Source organism: Ananas comosus, linkage group 12 (genome assembly GCF_001540865.1).
Source record: "Ananas comosus cultivar F153 linkage group 12, ASM154086v1, whole genome shotgun sequence".
NCBI lineage: Eukaryota > Viridiplantae > Streptophyta > Magnoliopsida > Poales > Bromeliaceae > Ananas > Ananas comosus.
Genome location: NC_033632.1, coordinates 5,065,994 through 5,087,750, shown reverse-complemented (window position 1 = coordinate 5,087,750; position 21,757 = coordinate 5,065,994). Strand labels below are relative to the sequence as shown.

Genomic DNA, 21,757 nt, shown 5'->3' with positions numbered 1-21,757 from the left:
GATAGTGAAATCGGTACCTCGAGGAGAAGAAGGACCGGACTGGAGTAGGCAGAAGGGCCGAACCAGGATAAATCATCTGTGTTATCTGAGTTTCATTTTCTTCTTTTATTTGGTTGTGCAATTTTTATCTTGATTTAATTTTACTTGAGTTTTTAGTTTTCAACTAATTCACCCCCCCCTCTTAGTTGCCATTTGATCCTTCAGAAATATCCAAATTAGGTTAAATTTTAATAAAAAACTATTTAAGCTATCTAACGAAGGATCAATATCTCTAATCTAAAATTTTAGAACCTTATCATCACTTTTTTTTGAGATTTTTATCTTTAGTTATCAATTTTGAAACATTTTAATCACTTGATAAATAATATCGAAAAATTATAAAATTTAATTTTTAAATACTTTAAATACTCCAAATCAAGCCTAATGGAACCTACCTTCAGTTCAAAAGTCTTATGATAAAAAACAATTTACAATTACGCAGCCCTCTTTCACAAGTCTTATCATAAAAAATTAAAAAAAAAAAACATTGAAATTCTTGAGTCCTTAGAAATAGATGAAGTTTCTTACACCGCACGTCAATTTCACTACACTAAACTCCGAACATATATATAGTAAGGTGATAGTTTTTGCAGAGTGCACACTATAGAATAAATAAAGTGTGCATCACAGAATTATAAAATGTTATATTACATCATCCTATGATTTGCAAAGAAAATATCCCTATTTAACTATAAGTCCTTACGATGAAATAAATATAAAACTACAGAATAATTAAATATAATTTTTGAACTATAGAAGGGAACATTGAATTTTAGCCATTTCAATATTATTATTAATAATTATTAATTAAGACAATCATGCTTGTCATGGCTGCAGGGGAGTGAATTAGGTTTCCAAAATGAATGCATAAAAGACTGACAAAAAGAGCAGCACAAACACAATCGCAATTTCTTGCAATGTTGGTTTATATTTTTCTCAGCTTCAGCTAATGGGTACAGGTACAAGATCTGCGGCACCGACAACTAAATCAAATAATACAAAATCCCTATTGTGAAAGGTCTACACTACTACTAAATTACATGTTCATATAGTGAATCGAAATTCTGCTTCTTAATGATTGTTTACTATGTACAGGAGAAAATATTAACGGGTTGTCGCATCAACTCACATATTAGTACAACCGATCACGGAAACATTCCCTCCAGATACGCCTCAAAGTTTTCATCCTCGTCATTGCCACCGCTTGCTGAAGCATCCTTTTCACCTGCAATATTTTCATTCATAAAAATTAGAGAGGTTTTTGTCTACTTGACGAAAGGAGAAGGTTGCGGATCTACAAGTATGTAATTGTTACTGTGTAAAGAGAAAATAGTAAGATCTCCATGACCAGCTTTCGACAAAATGAAAAGCCATCTCCTAATATCATCAAATAATATAGGAATTGGAAGTTGGAACTAGTCCTGGAAGACAATATTACAACGGTATAACCAACAATCAAGGAAACTTTATAGAAGTCTACTTCCAGATTGATGCCAATAACAATAATAATTTTTCCTTAGAAATTATGATTCAAGGTTTGAAGTGCCCGTCGGTACGGGCCGTATCCACCGTGCCGTACCGTGCCAACAAGACAACGGCACGATATTGACCCCGTGCCGATGGCACAACTCCAAACCCTCTATTCTTTAAATTAGTAAGTAATTTTCTCAATAGAGTTCAAAAGATGTGATAAAAAGACGTAATAAATAGTTAGAATATTTTGTTGCTAAAGAAAATAAATACTTCATGCTATTATGTGTCGGTACACAAGAACTTTTTTGACCGGCACAAATCGGCACAGCTCGGCACGCACCATGCCGGCAAATTTCCGGCACGACCCCGTGCCCCGGCCCTTAAATCCTTGCTATGATTATCCGGTCACATTGTGCTAACAAGGGCGATTCACATGCCCTTTTTTATTTTGGAACAGCGTTAGATTTGCAACTGCAATTGCAACCGCAACCACAACAAGTAACAATGTTAATTGAAATGAATAACGTAGCAGTAAGAGTAGTCAAGGAGTGCACTAAAATATGGCACAAAATGAAAATGTAGTCGTTAGATTTGCATCCGTAAACGCCTACCCCAACTGTAACCACAATTAGTAACTATTAATACCTTACTCATGTACAACGATTCCTAAGGAGATTTGACTAGTATTTAACAACATATGACACATAAAGGAAGCACATAGAAAACCCAACCTTTTTTCTTTTTATCGTCACTTTTGCCGTAGACATCATCCTTGCTATCATGAGATCCCTCTCTTTCCCTACATTAGAACAACAAGAAAGATCAATTATAGGACGCATTTGGTTCGCACCATGAAAGATTACTTGGAGTAAAATGATATCCGAGAATTTTATTCCTATTCATCCTATTACTAGGAATATAGTATTTCGGTGTTTGGTTCGTACGGTCATATTATTTAGTCAATGTTATTTAAGATTACAAAAAATATAGAATTAATTTATTTATTTTTTAAATTAATTTGAAATAATACTATAAAGAAATTTCAACATCTTTTTAGAAAAAAGAGAGAGATAATATAGATTAGAAAGAGAGAGCATAATTAAAGAAATAGGAAGAAAAATAGAGTCGAGATTAGAGAGAATGAGAGGGTTGAGATTTTTGAAAAAGAGAGAGAGAAATAGCTTAGTTTAGAGAGAGAAAAGGAGTTGAAGTTTAGAGAGAAAAAGATAAGTTTAGAGAGAGATATGAGGTTAGAGTGTAAAGAAAAACAATACCAACTAGCCAGCGGGTAGGAAGAAAGAAAGATATTAGACATATTATAATTATCCCAATCCATTAATATAAAGATACCCACCCTCCCTTAAAGGAATGAGATTAGTACTTTGGGATGCATCTCATTCCCAAGTAAATCCAATATTACCAACTAGATTACTTAGTGCGTTTAGCCAAACACCGTCATATTTTTTTATTCCTATTGGATTACTAGGAATCTTAAAAAGATAGCGCGAACCAAACGCACCCATAAAGACATTTGATTTCATCATTTTGGGCACGGGAAAGAAAACAAATAAATTAGCAGCAAAAGATTCGTTGCTACCTCTTTCTCTTGTCTCCATCTTTTTCTTTACTTTTGGACTGCTCCTTCTCTTTCTGCCTTCTATAAACAAGCTTTTCCGCACATCTTTGCGAAAGGAGTCCATCAAAACCAAATAATTTGTTAGAGCATGTCGATAAAGATTTGCTAAAAATTTACATCAACTCTCAATTGAAGAATTAAAGAACTACTAATTTAGTCATTGCAATAGCACATACCATGCTGAAAAAGAGAAGAAGCAACATGTTTCTAAATACAACAAAGGATGTCAATTTCATCCAATACTAGAGACTACAATAATGATAAGTACACATGTCAAGAGTCTTGATACAAGCAAGAATGTGAATCTGACCTAATAGCACATGAAAGTAGGGATGTATAAATGTAAAGAGTTGAAGTAAAATGGTATCAAGGAACCCCTTATCAAGCCACCAAGAACTCAGATGCGAAACATATTGCCGAGACGAAGAAACTATGGTTTCGCTAATTTTTTCATAGTATAGCAGATGCACAAAACAAAAGTCTTTCGCAACTCATAAGAATAGTGCATACCACATAACTCTGAAACAAAGCAACTACGCTGTCGCTAATTTTCTTGTAGTAATGGTTCATATAAAAAGACTTGCTACTGTTTTCTGATAGATAGTAACAGTCTCGTAGTTATAACATAGGTTTTAGGGCCCCTTTGATTTGGGTTTCTATGTTGTATTAGCAAGTTTCATCACATGTCTAGAAATGTTTGAGTGAGGTTTAATGGAGATTAGATTGAATTTCAATTCATCAGGTTCAAAGTCTCAGTCCGGTTGGAAGCAACTAAAGAATCAAGCAATTGAGTCAGATCTAATCAAGGTTAGGGGCCATGAGACCGGCTCACACAGGAAAAAGAACAAACATTGATTTTTTTTGTTTCAAAAAAGGCTATCAGTATATTCAATGCACATATATAATATTTCAGAAATAATCCTCTATGGCAATAATTTTATTTGTTCGTAGATCCGACAGTTTAGATTGTTTTTTAAAATGTTTATAAATATCAATTTCAGAGTGAAAAAATATACACCTTAATGCGTCCGGAGAAGCATCTTTTGTGTCATATACATGTGTTTGTATATATGTATCCGTATGTGTGTGTGCCACCTTGGTAGAACACATGGTGATAAATTTGTACCTTTATTTGGCATAATAGTTTAAAAAACCGGTACCTTCTATTTGGCTGAATAGGTATCTAGGGCAACTTATTCCATAGGTATTACAGAGATCAAATGTTGAAAGGGTTTGAGAAGTAACATTACTCAGAAAATTTTATAGGAACTTTAAAAGGTTGGTGCTTAGTTTCCAGACAATCGTCCATCAAAACTCTCAAATGTCATCTAGTTCATAAAAAGCCACTGAGATAACTAGCAATGAGGGAATAATGACCAAAAATAACAAGGGGAAAAGAAAAGAAATCGAACATGCTTCAACTGGTTAACTTGCTTCATAACCCACATTCAATGGAGAGAGTATGTTATGGCTTCCTTAGCCCCTTAAATGCCTGATACTGTTTGGTCAGTCAGATGCACCTAAATTGAGGAGGGTAAATATATGATTGCCAACCACTCAAACGGCCACAAGAACCCTCTGGGTAATGATTAACTCCAATATGATGCACAAATGCTTATTAAATGTCTCATATAAGAAATCTGAAGTCATGTAGTAGTAGCATGATTAGTACCAAACTTATGATCAGTTTCACCCTACTGGAGATTTTGTATAATATAGCTGCATATTAAAGCTGTTTGAGAAGTCGTAAGAGCTTTACAATCGAAACCTTAAAGCAGCTTCTTGCTAACACAGAAGCAGAATACACAAATCGAATTAAGTTCGAGGTTCCAAAGACTAATACGTGGTGCTCCCGCTCAAGCAAGATGCTCTAAAATTTTTGGTCACCAAACAATGGGTGTTGTCTGCTTCTTAAGTGGAAAAGTTACTCCAGAAAAACTGCCAAACAGACAAGTAACACGCCAACAAGAAAGCAAACACTAGCCAAGAAGTAATGAACCAACCTCTTGCACGCAACCAATTTAACAAGAGCCTGTTTTTGTTCTCCTGCTTCGACATAAGAAAAATTTACCTGAAACAGACCAACAGACACAAAAATTCAAAAAGGAAAGAAATCAATCACTAGTTACATGCTCCTAGAATGAGAATAAAAGGCATAACTGCAGTATGTTGAACCTTCATAAACATTCAACATAATAAAAAAGACAAAGTTAATAATCAATTACTGAATCAATCTCTTCATTCAATCTCTTATTTGTTGTTCTTTATATGTGTATTGCATATAAATTGGTGAATATCGAAATTCCAAATTGATGAGTTTGAGAACATACGCACAGGAAACATCTAGTCACATGCATTAAATTTGAGCTTCACAGTCTAACAACATTTTACCAAGACGACGATGGATATGGTGATCATACTGAGACTTGCTCTATGTTCTATTGTCCATTTCTTACAATACAGTGAATATGGTACAATCAGACTTACAGGTAGGTAAGGCTTCTAAAATCATCAATACTCGACCATTATCAATTACTCGAGCATCTCAGCAAAAAGGAATTAACATGGCATTTCATTAATAGATAAAGTATTAAGCAAATTATGACAACTAAGGCAAGAAATAACATCCAAAAAATTAAACTAGTTCTGCAAGAATACAGTAATGCTCATACAGGTAGATGGCATACTGCAGCTACAAGATTTAAGTCAAGTAAAGGAAGGGCATGCCTCATAGCTTCCTAAGCCTTCTTTCTCATCACACTTCTTGTTGCCACAGATAAATTGCCCTGTTATTTAACACGTTAGATCTATCAAAACAAGTCAATATTACTATGACGCTAATGCAGTATAGATGGTATTAAGAAAGAAATTGAGTGGCAAAAGCTCAATGCACCTTCATGTTAGGCAACTAACACTATGAAATTTCAAGCGATGCAAACAACATGAATGAAAAAAAAAAAAAAAAAATCAAAAGAACATACACGATATGGGAAACATAATCTGCAAGCATAGTACTACAATCAACTTTTTGATGATACAAATAATATTAAAAATTTTATTTATATTTATATATACTATTTTTTTGGTATCTCTTATATCAACTATGTAGTGCATATTACCCTCTTCTTCTAGGAAATATCAATATCCTACCTTTTCCATGCAACGAAAGAAAAGAAGAGGAAAAATGAAACAGTTTTCCTTTACCTTTTCCTTTTCCTTTTCCTTCAAACAAAACAAGTATGTTGTGAAAACTATTTCATATTACACTCGACCAGATGTCGGACACCTTAAATTTTTACTTCCAAAGAAAACTCTTTTTATGGGAAACAAATTGCCCTAAGGAAAAAAACAGAAGTGAACAACTGAATTTGCTTCAATGACAAATTGTTCCAAGCAACAAATTTCAACTGCATAATTTAGTTCACTTATATAAGTTAGCAAATCAATTCAATTAAATCTTGATTAGAAACAAGACAAAGTGTAAGGAGGAAGATTATGGTATATGGGCTCATGGACTACCTTTCCCTAATATAACTTCCTTTTCGGTTCTCCATCTCAGACCAATCTGTGTAGAAGAGATCCACTCAGAAGCAACTACTGAAACAGTAAACAAGATATATATAACAGAGAAAAAGGCAGCTACAAAGAAATATAATACAAAACAGAGTATACAGCAAATGTTCAATAATAAAAATGTGTTGAAGCAAACCTAAATATCAATACACAACTAATAAAGTAATAAACGATTGATATATGAAACATGCACAACCAATTAATTAGTAGAAGCTGCAATAAATTTTCCTACTGCTGTAACAACGATTTCCTTGCAACGGCAGAAACCCCATGCCAATAACTTGCAGCAACCCCATGCTAATTAGTGATTGGCATTTTATGTGCTGCAATATGGCACGGCATGACAATGCCTCGTGATAAGCACTCCATGGCATAGGGTTAAAGTTTGATGGAATAATCTAATAGTTTCTAAATATATATATTTTTTTTCAAAGAGCCATAACACTCGTTATTCAAAAACTGCTCTATATATGAACAAAAATACTTTCCTAAAAGGTAGAATCCCTTTTTGTCTAGGAATTTTCTTTAATCCATGCCTTTCATTTCTTCAATGATTAAAAACAAAATTCAATAAGGACATTTTCTTGCAGACAGGGAGAAAGGGGTAACAAACAAGCGGGGATTGATTAGATGGATAGGATGATTTACATCAGTGAACAAATGAAGCTTAGAAGGGCAAGTTAAAAGATCTACACATTGTACATTACTATATAATCAAACTTTCTAGAGTTCTTTTAAATTGCAACCAAGTACAATTATTTTGAAAAATGAGTTCCCAAACTAACACGATTACAGGGAAAGCTTCGAAAAAACTTGCCTATAGTATAACCAAGTAGAAGTTTATCACCATGTGGATAAAGCCAAGTTCTTGCAGCCCGATGGTTAATATTATGGTTTGCAGTAAGGATCAAACATTAAAACACTGTCAAAAGTGAGTACATGACAATCAAATGTCTGTAGATTCTAGAATAGGAAAAAGTTTCAGAAAACCACCTGCCACATAGCCTAAAATTACTTTACAACCCTAAAAACTGAAGTAAATACACTTTTTAACAGCATTTTACCAGCAGGTCATAGGCTCACAGCACTTAAACACTTCATGAAAACAGCATATCTAACAGGCATTTCTCAAAGAGGTTAGTTGGTTTTATTGAAGAAATTGATAGGATTTAGTTTCAACATGCAAATGCAAGTGTGATTCCACGGATGAATTATTTATTCGCCAGTATTTTCAACGAAAAAATCCTTGGCTTTTGGCATTACAAACTACAAGTATAAATTACACAAATAAATTTACCTAACATAAACCTTCACCATTAAATCCCATTATTCAAATGAATTACAGGTAAATTTATGCTCAATTTAACCTTTAATTTCATCTCTTTCATTTTAATAAGAGAAAACAAGGGTTGCCATGTTACCCATTACCCAGTATAGCAATGCTGTAACTAGCCGTAGTAGGTTTAACCCTTGATGAAAAGCAAACATTGATTAAACCATCTCCTCGTATATTTTTTTTAGTGGTTCATAGAACCTCAGAAGAATGCAATCTGTACATATATATATATATATATATATATATATAGAGAGAGAGAGAGAGAGAGAGAGAGAGAGTGGCTTGATCAGACAAAGACAGGTGTTCATCTACAGGCTATGTTCTTCAACAAGATACTAATCTTATGCGAAATTTCAGCAAGCTACAACACATTAACTATCAAGATGTGACTCATGACTGTTGTGCCAATTGAGTGAAGTCACTTTTGAAGAAATAAGATTTTTTCACCTAACAATGCAACCGAAGCTATATGATCAAGATTAAACTTATTCATGGATTTCAGAAAATGGTGAACAGGCCTTCAAAACCCCATTTGCTATGCATGTCACCTAAAGCACATAAATAATACAGCTCAGACAGACAACGTAAGAACATGAACATGAGATGTACTACTTCCTCTTTTAACTACAAACATACAGAAGCACTACTTCCTCTTTTAACTACAATAATATAGAAGCAAACTACCCCTTCTACTTCCAAAATAACAACTACCAGCATCTCCACCATTGCACTTGCCAGCACCACCAATTCTTGTCCTTCAATTGTTCCATTCTACCTCAATCTTTCCACACCTTGTGACCCCCCCACCCCCTCCCCACCAAAACAAACCACAGCACCAATCCCCCTCGCCACCCTCCCCTCCAAAACTTCCTCCCTCGAACCAACCAAGAACCATGTAAACAACTGAGTAATACCACAACCAGATGGAAAAAGCACAAGAAAACAAGTGTACAAGCTTCAGCACAGAAAACCAAAAGAAGAAACAACAATGTTAAAATTCTAAAGTATGTAAAGTATTATGCACAGTTAACTGTATTAAAAATTCAGAACTACTGCAGAGTAGGTAAGAGCTAAAGAAACTTATTGAACTTCATGCCTAGCTAGCTATAACATACCTTGCCTTTTTTGTACTGTGACATGTCAGCAATGCAATATCTTTCACAAGTTAGGGTTTCCAAAGAGTAAAGAAACATCACTTCTTGATTTCTAAGAACCCTTAGGACAATATAATTTACAATATATCAGTTGTAAAGTACACGACATAAAAAATTTTGTTGTTAATAGAATAAGTACTATGAAAGAGCTATTATAAAACAAAATTCTAAGGTGTTGTGTGACTTGTGTCTACTCATCCTGGCACATTCACCCTCCATAGAAGATACCAACATATGTAACTACACACAGCAAAAAAACATTTAGAGAAGAACAAAATAGCCAGCATTTTTCATCCTACAACGCGCTAACTGGCATATGCCACGACAATTCAAGATTACATGTAGCTATGACGATCCTATGTGCATAAAGAATATATCCTACACTTGGTGACCTTGTGAAGCAAGGATTTAAGTGCCCATCGGCACGGGCCATATCTATCGAGCCGTATCTTGCCAACAAGATATTGGCACAATACAGTTCCTATGCTGAAGGCACAGTTTAAACCCTATTCTTTAAATTAGTAAGTAATTTTATCAATAAAGTTCAAAAGATTTGATAAAGATACATAATAACTAATAAGTAATTAGAATATTTTGTCGCTAAAGGAAATAAATATTTCATACTATTATGTGTCAGTACACATGTTTTTTTTTGTGACCAGCACACAATGACACGCCCAGCACGCACTATGCCGTACCATGCCGGCAAGTATTCAGCACGATCCCGTACCACGGTATTTAAATCCTTGTTGTGAAATGCATCTCTTGATTTCACTATCACACTATTATCAGCTTTTTGTCAGTAACAGAATTTTTCCATGCAAAAGAATTGCAGAGTTAAAAAGAATTGCTATATTAAATGTCAACTACTATAAACATGGACCACAGGACCAAAATCATCAGAACAAATATCATCAACAATTAAACAACTCAGGATAGCAGTTCAGATTACAAAATCTTTACAAAGGATACTCTTTGAAAAGCTTGTCATAGTAACGTTTGACCAGCTTTTTCTCCCAGGTAGAATCCATCTCATCTTCTTCCGATAGAATGAACCTTTTCTCACAACGAGAAATAACCATGTTAGGAAATTCCAAATAAAACTAGAAATTTTTTGTTTAAGAACTGAAGAAAATTGTGATATTCAAAAGCAACCAGAAAAGAGGAGGGGAGAAAAACAGAAAAATGGCATTAATGCAAAGTATAACTATGGAGGAAACATGGACACTTCAAAAATGTTGGTATGTGTCATGTTCGAAAGGACATGTTTCTGAGCGGGCACTCCACGGGCACGTGCCCATCGTGTGTCAACTATCTCCTTACTCCCTGGTCACATGACCGTCATGTGCTCACCATCTATCCATCATGAACTAAAACATTATGGCATACCCATAGTTTGTTGAATGTATATTCAATATAACAAATCGTAAAAGAATGTAAGAAGTTATTTTTCTATTCTGTTTAAAAGGTCTAGATAGCCATATACTCATATATGCATCTGCATGTGTGTATGTGATCGATTGACTGCACAAGCGGCATGCAAGTATAGCTTAATTCTTAAATGTTGAGCACATTTAAGCAATCTACTATCATAAACTTCATGAAGATAAGCACAAACAAGCATGCATCCACAATTCAACGACCCTTGAGTTTTATGACCCAAAATATCAGAAATAATATATACTTCAGTTAGCTTTTCCATCTCTGCCAGAAAACCACATCGCATGACAAGCCCTACATCATGTATGATCGAGTAACATTCAACCTATTCGGTGTTTCTACATCTTGTATAATAATCCTATAGGGTGTTTTTACATGCTATCCATATGCAACTTGAAGGATCCTACAGAAATAATCTGAGAAATTACTAATTGCATAGACAGCAAATTTAAACGATAAAGAATATTCAAAGGTATCAACCAGGAGAGCTTTCACCTTATCTAATGGACATTAGCAAATAGTACAGCACTATTATTCACTTAAAAGCAATGAAAAAAGAAATAGTGGCAGTTAATACAACATACCGATAGCCTTCTCTAAGAGTGTCTTGATCAGTTTTGATTGGCAAATCACCACAAGTTTTCTTGGCTCTTCCATAATATTGAACTGTAAGATATGTATCACATATAAATATAATATAGCACTAATATATACAGGCTGTATAACAATAATAGAGTTAACTAATTTGCACTAGTAATCCCAGTACTTTTCGTTAAGTTTCATTTTGATCCTTGAACTTTAAGTTCGACATTCAAGATTCCAAACTATCAGATTTTTTTTCACTTCAGCCATTAACATGGGGGAAAAAAAAATAGCGAATGCATCCAACTCATCCGTACCTCTATGCACACAACTAATTCATCAGCCCTTCATCCATCTCATACTTTTAATCCAACAGTCCAACTTCTAAACACTAGAAAGACTACGACAAAATGGGCGGTAGGATCGAAATATGAGATGAAAGATCCAGGGTCGATAGGTTCAAGTTGCATGAATGTAAAGATGCACAGGGTGCAGTCGAGCATTTTCCCTCTAGCAGAAAAAAGGGAAAAGGCCTAAGATGAAACACTTCCAAGAGTTGCGAGTATCAAATATCGGACTTAAAAGCTTGAGGACAAAAGTGAAACTTGGTCAAAGTTTGTGGACTAGCAGTGCAATTTACCCTAACAATATCTAACAAATAGATCTTCTCGATGAAGATAAAAAAATAAAAAGTTCCTCTCACATCCATAGTTAGTTGTACAAAAACAAGGAAAATCCTCTTAGTAAATTTGTATCAAGAACAATACTTTCAATCAGAATATTGATGGCAAAAATGGTCAGATAACATTGTCCTAAAATTTACAAAAAGAACCAAGATTTTCTTTCACATGAACTGCTACCTGAGTGCAAATTTCTATTTGTACCCTCAAAGGAATAGTCCAATTTCACAATGATCGGCCAAGAAACATGGGAAAACAGCAAAGGCACGGGATATAAACACCATGGAATAGATATTAAAAATTTAAAACAAATATTTATTAATCAGTAACCCCCATCGTTTAATCAAATACATAGCAAATGATGCATTAAGTTAAATACACAGTTTAGTGCTTGTTGTATAACAAATAAGAATGCATGTACCCGTATATTGAATTTGTGAGTATATAAGGGTGGCATATATAGGTAGCAGACCTCACAGCAAGAACATTCTTGCATAAATAAACAAACAGGCATATGTGAACAAACAGGGGCATTTCGCAAAATAACACAATTGTCCCTAGAACGTTCAGACGTCTAGATTGCCTTCAACAGTGCCAGCCATCAATTCGGATATTCTATCATCAAAAAGGATTTGACAGCAGTGGAGTACAGATACTCTTAGGAGTATTCTGGTGCAAACCTTGTACTATCCCAATATTGCGATTTTATCCTAATACATTTCACTTGAAAACTTGTCCCTGAAAAACTCACATCTTTTGACTTTTTGCTGTCAAAGGCTTATTAAACCCCGCCTGAATTAGTAAAAAAAAGTGAGTTATTTTATAGAAGAAGGGATAAAAGATCATTTTGTAAGATAACTTAGATCTTTTTGACAGTCGGGGGCTATAGTGCAACGTAAATGAACGTTCAATGCATGAAGTTTAAATATTTAACTGAAAAGTGCACCAATGAGATTTGCAGTATTCGTATAAGATAGGGACTATCCATACATTTGCCCAGTAAATAAAGATCAAGTGTACAGATGATTGTAGCCCCCGATCTATTTCTATAGCAAAGGGGACTGTTCATCATCTATTTCCTTTACGACACCAGGATACAGCAAATAAATTACTAATTATATGCAAGGTTCCTGAGCGTCCATTTTTCACCTCTCTCTCCAAATATTACCCCAAGTTTTCCTAATATATGACACATAACATGGCCATATAGCATGTAAAAATAGAATGAAACAAACATCAGATAGTCGAGCTAACAAAAAATCCATGAAGTGGACTCCCTTGAGTTACAATCTAAAGGTAGCTATTGTGCAAACACTGTTTAAAAAAGCAAAAAGGGCGCCTAGGCGCAGCGCCTAGGCGCCTAGGCTCTAGGCGCACAGGCCAGCACCTAGAGCAGCTCTAGGCAAGCGCCATGACTCAGGCGGGCGCCTAGGCAGCCTAGGCGCGCGCCTGGGACTAGGCGCAAGGCACCCTCAAGGCACGCCTAGGCAATATTTATAGTAACGGATTTGGATCCAGATTTTATTGGTCTAACGGGTTGAAATATCTAAAATAAGCCCAATACCCTAAACTAAACCCTAAATAATCATCAATTATCTCTCAATTCCCCTCTCCCTGTCCGCTTGCCCCTCTCCCTGTCCGCTCACCCGCTCGGCCATCTCTCCCTCCCCGGCACTCCCTCTCCGGCTGTCCTTGCTTCCGGCACTTCCTCCTTGCTTCTTCAACTCGCTCGCCTCTTCTTCCAAGGTTTTTTGTCTCTCCCTTGGCCTCTCTCTAGTTTCTCTTTAAGTTTTTTGTGTATATTTCTTTTTTTTTTTTAAAAGCAGTGCTTTCTATGCTTTTTTTTGAAGTAGAAATTTTCTGTTTTATTTTTAAAAAAAACAGCATTTTACTTGAAAATAAAACAGCATTTTAACATTTGAAAAAACAGCATTTTACTTGATTATTTACTTATTTCAAAATTTTATGAAAGTGTGCGCATGACCTCTCTCGGGCGCGCGCCTGCGCCTTGCGCCTAGGCTCCAACAGGCCTTTGCGCCTAGGTGCGCCTTGGGCTTTTTTAAACACTGTGTGCAAAACAACTAGAGTGAAGGTTGTGAATAGAAATGTGCATAAGAAAAACTAGTCTTATGTAGGCAATTATGAAGATTATACCAGAAAGTTGGGAAAATTGATGTGTAAGTCAAACATGCTGATTGGAGAAGTACAAGTTCAATTCATAATTGCTATTAAATTGATTTTTAACAAACCAGTTACCGAGATGCTGAATGAAAATTACAAAAAGTTGTATATAATGAAAATTATCCATGAGAGTGATAATTCAGCTGTATATGAGAAACATTATACTCAAATAGGCTAATGCATTTAAAAACTGGTACCAAGTACTTTAGTATTCATTGCGACTCCGGTTTTCTTTAAGTTCATGTATTTATGTGGATTCTAAACTGTTGTCTCACTTCTCTAACCAATAACCCCGTTGTTTATAACGCAAAAAACCGAAAGACATCTCAGCTTGCACTACCATATAGCAGCTAGTCAGCACTCATCCTAGTTTTCATTTCCAAATAACATGCAGCTCTTACTACTTCTGAATCTTCATATTGGTTTTTGAATCTTCACCTTGACCCATTTCTATGATGCCAATACCAAGTTGGAAGCCAATCTTGTTAATTGAACCCAAGTTGGACTGCTATTTAATTTTACGCGTTAAAGGTTTAAGTGGAGTTAAACAATCTATCTAGTTCAAAATCAGGAAAAAAAAAAAAAGTAGCTGCGTGGGGACTGGGGAGCTAGATCTTGTGTTATTTGATTTCCTAAACTATCTTTATTCGAATATTAATTCCCAAAATATCTGTATATAGCCTTGTTGGACATAAATAATGTACCCAAAATTACCACTGAACCTGAAAGCATATTCGAAGAAAACAAACTCTAAGACTCTCATCCCGAATGGCGGTTCTATATCTGCAAGAACACTTAAAGACAACACTCAAGCCAATGCCTAAAACAGCTTCTTCGCAAAACCGTCATTCAGGAAAGCAGTCTAGAGAAATGCATCCTCAAACATCATTATCAAGGCAAGCGACCTCTAGCATCCCACATAAGAATATTATGAAAAATGGATTTAGAAGGAATAGAACTTAAAAGTATAAGCTTATTGATTCCTTACTCTTCGTAACAAACTTAACAGAAATCTTCTTCAGAGATTAGAAGCTGAACTTCTCTGTCGCCTCATCTTCTGCTAAACACCAACCTTTCATGGTAACTCTAATCTTCTAATAGATTTCATTCTGTTCAAACTTGTAATCAAGTTGTCCGTTGTAAAACATCCATCCTTCTTTCTCCGACTAAACATAGCATCTTCTTTTTTCTGCTTTTTTCTTTAATCACATCTATGCAACCAAAACTGCATAGAAATTTCTCTTCTCTTACTCACCAATCAGGCACGCCACAATTGCAACTTCAACATCGAAATCACTACTCTCATCCCATTTGAACTTATTCATATGAAACAAACATCACTTCTAAGTATCCAATCTAAAATCCTTCCATTCATCATTTCGTCCTATGCGGCAAAGTTTCAATGTCCAGTGTGTAGTAAATTAAAGGATCTAGACCAACTTTTCATTCTGCCTTACAACATGCGCTAATCAACAATACTTTTCATTATTCACGGTAAACTTCAATCTGCCCCCCGTCGTTTAGCGCATTTTCACTTTGCCACCCTGCGATTCAAAAAGTCATTCTTAACTACTCTGTGGTTTTATTCTTGTTTCACTATAAAGATCTATCGTTAAACAAGGTACCGTCCTTGGTTTTTTCAATATCTCACTTTGTTACCCTATTTGAGGGTAGAAACACAAACAAAACCACAGCACAGTTTAGTGCAATTTTTTGAACCACGGGGTCGCAAAGTGAAAACGCGCTTAACCACAGGATAGTTAAGTGTAACTTTTTAAGCCACACCGTGGCAAAGTGAGAGTGCGGCGGTAGGGTAAATTGAAGTTTACCCTATCATTAATTCAACATCTAAGATTGTATGTATGCTACGCAAAAGCAACGGGACAATATGCTGATAAATAAGTAGAGCAAATAAAGCAAAAGCAGAGAAGAGAGAACCGTAATCCTTCATGAATTTCTTGTGGCGGTCGTAAGCATTGAGCCCTCTGACGTGCGATTGGTATTGCCTGCGTCCACCACGCGAACAAATTATGCACGATTGCGGGGAGAGGAAAAGAAAAAAGGAAAAAAAAAAAAAAGAAAAAAAAGAAAGAAAGAATGGAAGGAATGGAGGCTTACTGCTTTTTCTCCTCTTTGTCGAAGATGGAGGATTTCAGCGACCCCAGAGACGCCATCATCAATTGCTTTCTTTCTTGTCAGCTGTCCGAGGAATTGATTATTGATTAGGGCAGCAAGCTGTAACACCCCCCACACGAAGTTGCCCTATCCGCAAGATGAGAAGGAAGGAGAAGAGGAACAGACGATCTATTTCATTTTCTCATAATTCCCTTCTAATTACATTCAGCCTTGTATAGACCAAACAAACGGTTTAGGGCGTTGCTGGATCATTATACCTGCCAATCGTATATATATAGACATGAATAAAATGTATTCATCAATTTTTGAATATATAGTATAGTAGTCAACATTATTACTCATATATCCGTCCACCGATCGACAGAAGATGGGTATGCGCCTAGAGACGTCAACGGCTCGGATTCGGGACAGATTTTTAAAAATACCGAACGCCGACCCACTCCAAGCCGAACCCGAATCTGAACCCAAACTCGACAAATTTTAAAAATCTATATCCAAATCCGAACCCGACCAAAAATCCGAAACCCGAACCCGAACCCGAAACAATTATTTTTTTTTCAATATTTCAAAATATATTATATTAATTCTAAATTTTTAAAATATAAATTCAAATATAACATTAAATTTATATATATATATATATATATAATACAAAATAAATTCGGGTTCGGGTCGGGTTCGGGTTCGGGTCGGATATAATCAAAATCCATATCCGAAATTATATCCGTCGGGTTTCTATTTTTTATATCCATATCCGAATCCATATCCATATCCATCGGATATATTCGTTTCATTCGGGTTCGGATTCGGATAAAATCTCGGGTATCCATACCCATTGACATCCCTATATGCGCCGCTATCTGCAAGATTTTTTTTTTATTTCTATACTTTTTAAATACAAAATACATATAAATAATTTTTATTGTTTGAAATATCATAACATATTATAAATAATGTAAAATTTTAAAATATATAAATTATATAGTATAAAAGAATTTTATCATTCCAAATTTAAATGATATAAAATTAATAAAAATTTCAATAATTATAGAGTCAATATGATAAAAATTATACACTTTTTAATTAAAAAAAATATGCGGGTATCTGTCGGTATATGCGGACTGCCCAAAATATTTACAACTTAATGGGTACCTATTTATTTTACTCATATTTTTTGGGCGAGATAAACTAATATTTATATCTGTAAATTTATGGGCAATCCACTGATACGTATAAAGATTGTCAGCCTTATACGTACTTATCTATATTATATACTATACTGTGCTGTAAATTGAAAGATGTATAAGATTAAACTGTAAAAAAATATTAATATGGTAAATGGACCTCTCGACTGGAGTGTGGGTTCCTCGTGCTTGTTGCTTGCTGCTGAGCTCACGATTGGGCTTGGGCCAAACTGGAGTGTATTGGTGCGGATCCGGATTTATGCTAATGCAAATCGGAAGTACCGCAGAAGTATATTCCTATATACTTTTATCTCAACTTCATTTTATCTAATAGCATTAGATAGAACTCAACACCAAACTAAGCCTTTGTCGACTTCCTCTCCAAATCCGAGAACCCTAGTCCGAATAAATCCTGTTCCCAAGGAGAGAACCCTAGTCTGAATAAATCCTATATACTCTTCAAAATCTCTAAAATATTTTTTTTTTATTTTTTTTTCAAATATTTCTCTCATATATTTTTCTGCTATTCAAAAATACCCCACCGACTGTCCCTAGAGCAAGTGGCAAAGGGCTTTGTGGTTGGTACCCAATTCGAATTCTAGTTGATTCACATTTCTAGCTAAGTTTATTTCTAAATGAAATAAACGAAGCGGATAGTGTGCTACTTAATTAAAAATAAAAAAACAGAAAGTAGCACAATTAAACAAGCAAAAAAAAAAAAAAAAAAAAAAAAAAAAAAAAACCCTTCTATTAGTGTCCATTAAATCATCTCAGGTTAAACTTTAGTTAAATTTCAACTATAGTTAAAAAATAATAAAAAATACCTATTTTATTTCTAACTTAAGGGTAATACACTTTTTGCCCTTAACGTAAAGGCAAATAAAAAAAAATTCGCCACCGTAGAAGAGTATATTTGAAAGGACAAAATTATGATTTCACAGAAATAACGGTTGTTATTAACCGTTCAATAACGTAATTTAACTTTTTACGGGTATCTATGAAAGACTAAAAAGGTGTTTTTAATATTAGTTTTCTATGAGTGGTAAATAAGAAAGTCAAAAATTTTTAGTTAATACATATTAATAAAAAATTTTACTTGAGTTAAAACATAACACGATTATTTTGCCTCTTTTAATCAATAACAAAATTTAACTCTCTAGTAATATCTATGAAAGACTAAAAAGGTGTTTTTAATATTAGTTTTTTATGAGTGGTAAATAAGAAAGTCAAAAAATTTTTAGTTAATACATATTAATAAAAAATTTTACTTGACTTAAAACATAACATGATTATTTTGCCTCTTTTAGTTAATAATCATTAATATTTTGGCTACCATGAAAGAATAAGAAATTATTTTATGCGCACTCACTAATTAAATTTTCATGCCCGTGCTACTAAACCCTAAAACCTAAACAGTTAAAAAAAAAATAAAATTGTAAATATCCTAAACCCTAGAACCCTAAATATCCTAAAACCCCTAAAATCTTGAAACTCTAAAAACATTAAACCCTAAAACTGGAAAATCCTAAACCCTTTCAATTCTAAAACCTTAAACCCTTTCGACTCCAACATGCTCCATCGCGAAATGGGCAAACTGCCAAATTTTAAATAGAGTTAAATAGTAAAGATAATTTAGATAGTTTCATAAAATTAAAGGGCCTTCATTTATTTTGAAAATTTTTAAGGGTTATCTATGAAATTAGGGGTAGATGGAAGAGTATCAGAAAATTAACCTTATTAATTGATTCCATTTAAAAAAAAAATTGGCTGTTTATCCATTTCGATAGAGCATGTTAGGCGCCAGATACTTTGGTTCCAAACTTTGATTTTTACTTAAAAATTTATAGATTGTTTTTTTTTTTTAGAGAGAAAGATAGCATGCTACCAGATTCGTTTATTTTATTTAGAAATAAACTTGGCTAGAAAACATGAATTATCAAGGATTCGAACTTGGGTCTCAGATACCAACCACCAAGTCGTTTTGCCACTTGCGCTACGGACGGTCGGTAAAAAAAAAAAAAAAAAAAAAAAAAAAAATAATTGATTATTGCAATTAAGTTCCACCGTGTATATTATTCCATCAAATGGTATATATTTATTGATACCACAGTGATTGTACTAATATTATGATTGACGAGAAAGAAATGATAAGATGTTAAAATTCAGCAAGCAATTAAATTGTATCATGAAATTTGATTGCAAGTCTAAAAATTCCCACAAAAATTATATAGGCAATACTATCGGTACACCCCCAAACTAAAATGTATATCTTACATCTACTCCATCCAAAAAACTATTAATTCTCTGCTTATCATATTAGCTTTTTTTTATTTTTACTAAAAAATATTTGAGTATTTCTGAATCATGAAATAGAGTGTAAGATCTATACTCTTATGAGACAGTACAAATAAAATTCCTCAATTTTTTTATATTATTATCAAAGATCCCAAATGGAGATGGGCAGCAAGCTGAGCTCCTCATGCATGTCATCAACCTGCAACATCTCGTGGCCGCTCTCCTCACGCATAAGAACGGCCGGGTGATCATGATACAAATCCTCCAAAGCTCGCATCTCCTCCAGAGCGTCCCAATTAAACCCGCCGCTCTCTTCATCAGCAACATCCGCACCGCCCAACGCCATCTCCGAATCCATGCCGCCGCTGCCGCCGCCGCTCTCTACTGCCGTCCCCGACGGCTGCGCCGTGCCGCTGCTCAGTCCAGCTCTCTCCTCGCCCTCCGCCCCGATCACGCCCAGCTGCTGCAGAAACTCCCGGAGATCGATCTGCGGCCTCTCTCCCTCGCCGCCACTCGCAATTTGCGCGTCGTCGCCGTCGTTGTTCGACGGCGGTGTGAAGTTAGAAGAAGCAGAGAGGCTCGTTGTAGTAGCAGCAGCAGCAGCAGCGGTGGCGGCGGTAACTGCGGTAGCGGCGGTAATAGGAGGAGGAAGAGGAGGAGGGGGATGGATGGGAGAGCTGTTGGGGTTGTTCTTGAGCTCCTGGAGCTTCTGGTAGATGGTGTTGACGTTGTGCTGCGCGTTGAGGTTGAGGAGGCCGCAGGGCGGGACGAGGGCGGCGCAGCTCCGGGAGTTGGGGAAGAAGCGGAAGCGCTGGGCGGGGCGGGGGGCGAAGTCGGCAGGGTGGGCGGCACGGAGGTGGGGGAGGTTGAGGAAGGCGTCGGGGCCGTAGAGGCGGCGCGCGGCCTCGTCGTAGGCGAGCGCGGCCTCCTCGGCGGTGGCGAAGGACCCGAGCCAGATGCGCGTGCGCTTGCGCGGCTCCCGGATCTCCGCCACCCACTTCCCCCATGTCCGCTGCCGCACCCCGCGGTACTCGCACGCCGCGTTCTGCGGCCCGCCCTTCCCCCGCGCCGGCCCCTTCTTCCACGGCCGGTGCAGCGCCCCGACCACCCCCGTCGACAGCTTCCGCAACATCGAATTGCTGCTGCTGCTACTATTACTATTGTTGTTGTTGTTGCTGCTGCTGTTGCCATTATCCATTGCTGATTAATTGGTATTTATATATTATCGATTTTTGGAGGAGGAAGAGGAGGAAGGAGTAAGTAGTAGGGGGAGGGGAGGGGAATGTGTGTGCATGGGAGTTTTAAGTGAGTGAGAGTGTGTGCATGTATGTGTTGTGCTGTGTTGTGTTGTGTTGTGTTGAGGGTGGGGAGGGCGCGGGATATGAAGTGTGAGGGGGTGGAGTGGTGTCGAGTGTGGTTTAAATGTGATCACGGTTGGGGTTTTGCTCTTTTGCTCTTTGAACGCATGTGACCGTTAGGCATCCCGAGGTCGGAAATTCTCAATTCTTAATTTGATTCGAGGGCTTGTATATGTATATAGTCCGGCCAGAATACTATCAATAATATTAAGTTATTAATGCTATTAGATTTTTGATTTTTTGATAAGAAAATATACGGTTAACATAATATGGGCTCATTAGGGTTGAATGAGTCTTATATTAGTTTAATAGTATAATCTAACAGATAAAAATAGTCAAAGGATTAAATCTAACGACGAAAAATTTGATAGCACCAAACGTTTCATGCTATCGATAGTATCCCAGCCGAACTCTATACACGTAGGTGATTTGTGCTTCAAATGTGTGCATTTTTTATGTATGAAGAGAATTTTGTAATTATATTGTCAATGATTTAAAAACTTGTGTAGAATCTGCAGATTCGATGAGTCTAACCGTAATCTAGTCTATAAAATGATTCGATTCAGTCCTTTAAAATCGAATAAGTCAAGAAATTGTTTCAAATTGTTAGAACCGACAATTCAACTATATATCGATCCAGTGAACCGGTCCTAGCTTAAATAAATCGGCTGGATTTTTCTGATCTAGTTA

At 35.9% G+C, this 21,757-nt stretch overlaps 2 protein-coding genes across 2 annotated transcripts; both read right to left on the bottom strand.

The window, feature by feature from the left end:
• Nucleotides 929–16,513, bottom strand: LOC109718400 (protein FRA10AC1). The gene is made up of 11 exons (XM_020244629.1): nucleotides 16,213–16,513; nucleotides 16,033–16,100; nucleotides 11,236–11,317; nucleotides 10,184–10,267; nucleotides 9,173–9,212; nucleotides 6,668–6,713; nucleotides 5,876–5,934; nucleotides 5,152–5,219; nucleotides 3,110–3,193; nucleotides 2,244–2,311; nucleotides 929–1,264 (listed from the first exon to the last, which is right to left on the bottom strand). Exons 1-11 carry the CDS (start codon nucleotides 16,269–16,271, stop codon nucleotides 1,185–1,187), a joined length of 738 nt encoding a protein of 245 aa, XP_020100218.1. The 5' UTR covers nucleotides 16,272–16,513; the 3' UTR covers nucleotides 929–1,184.
• LOC109718498 (dehydration-responsive element-binding protein 2E) lies at nucleotides 19,852–20,841 on the bottom strand. Its single transcript, XM_020244751.1, has one exon. It carries the CDS (start codon nucleotides 20,839–20,841, stop codon nucleotides 19,852–19,854), a length of 990 nt encoding a protein of 329 aa, XP_020100340.1.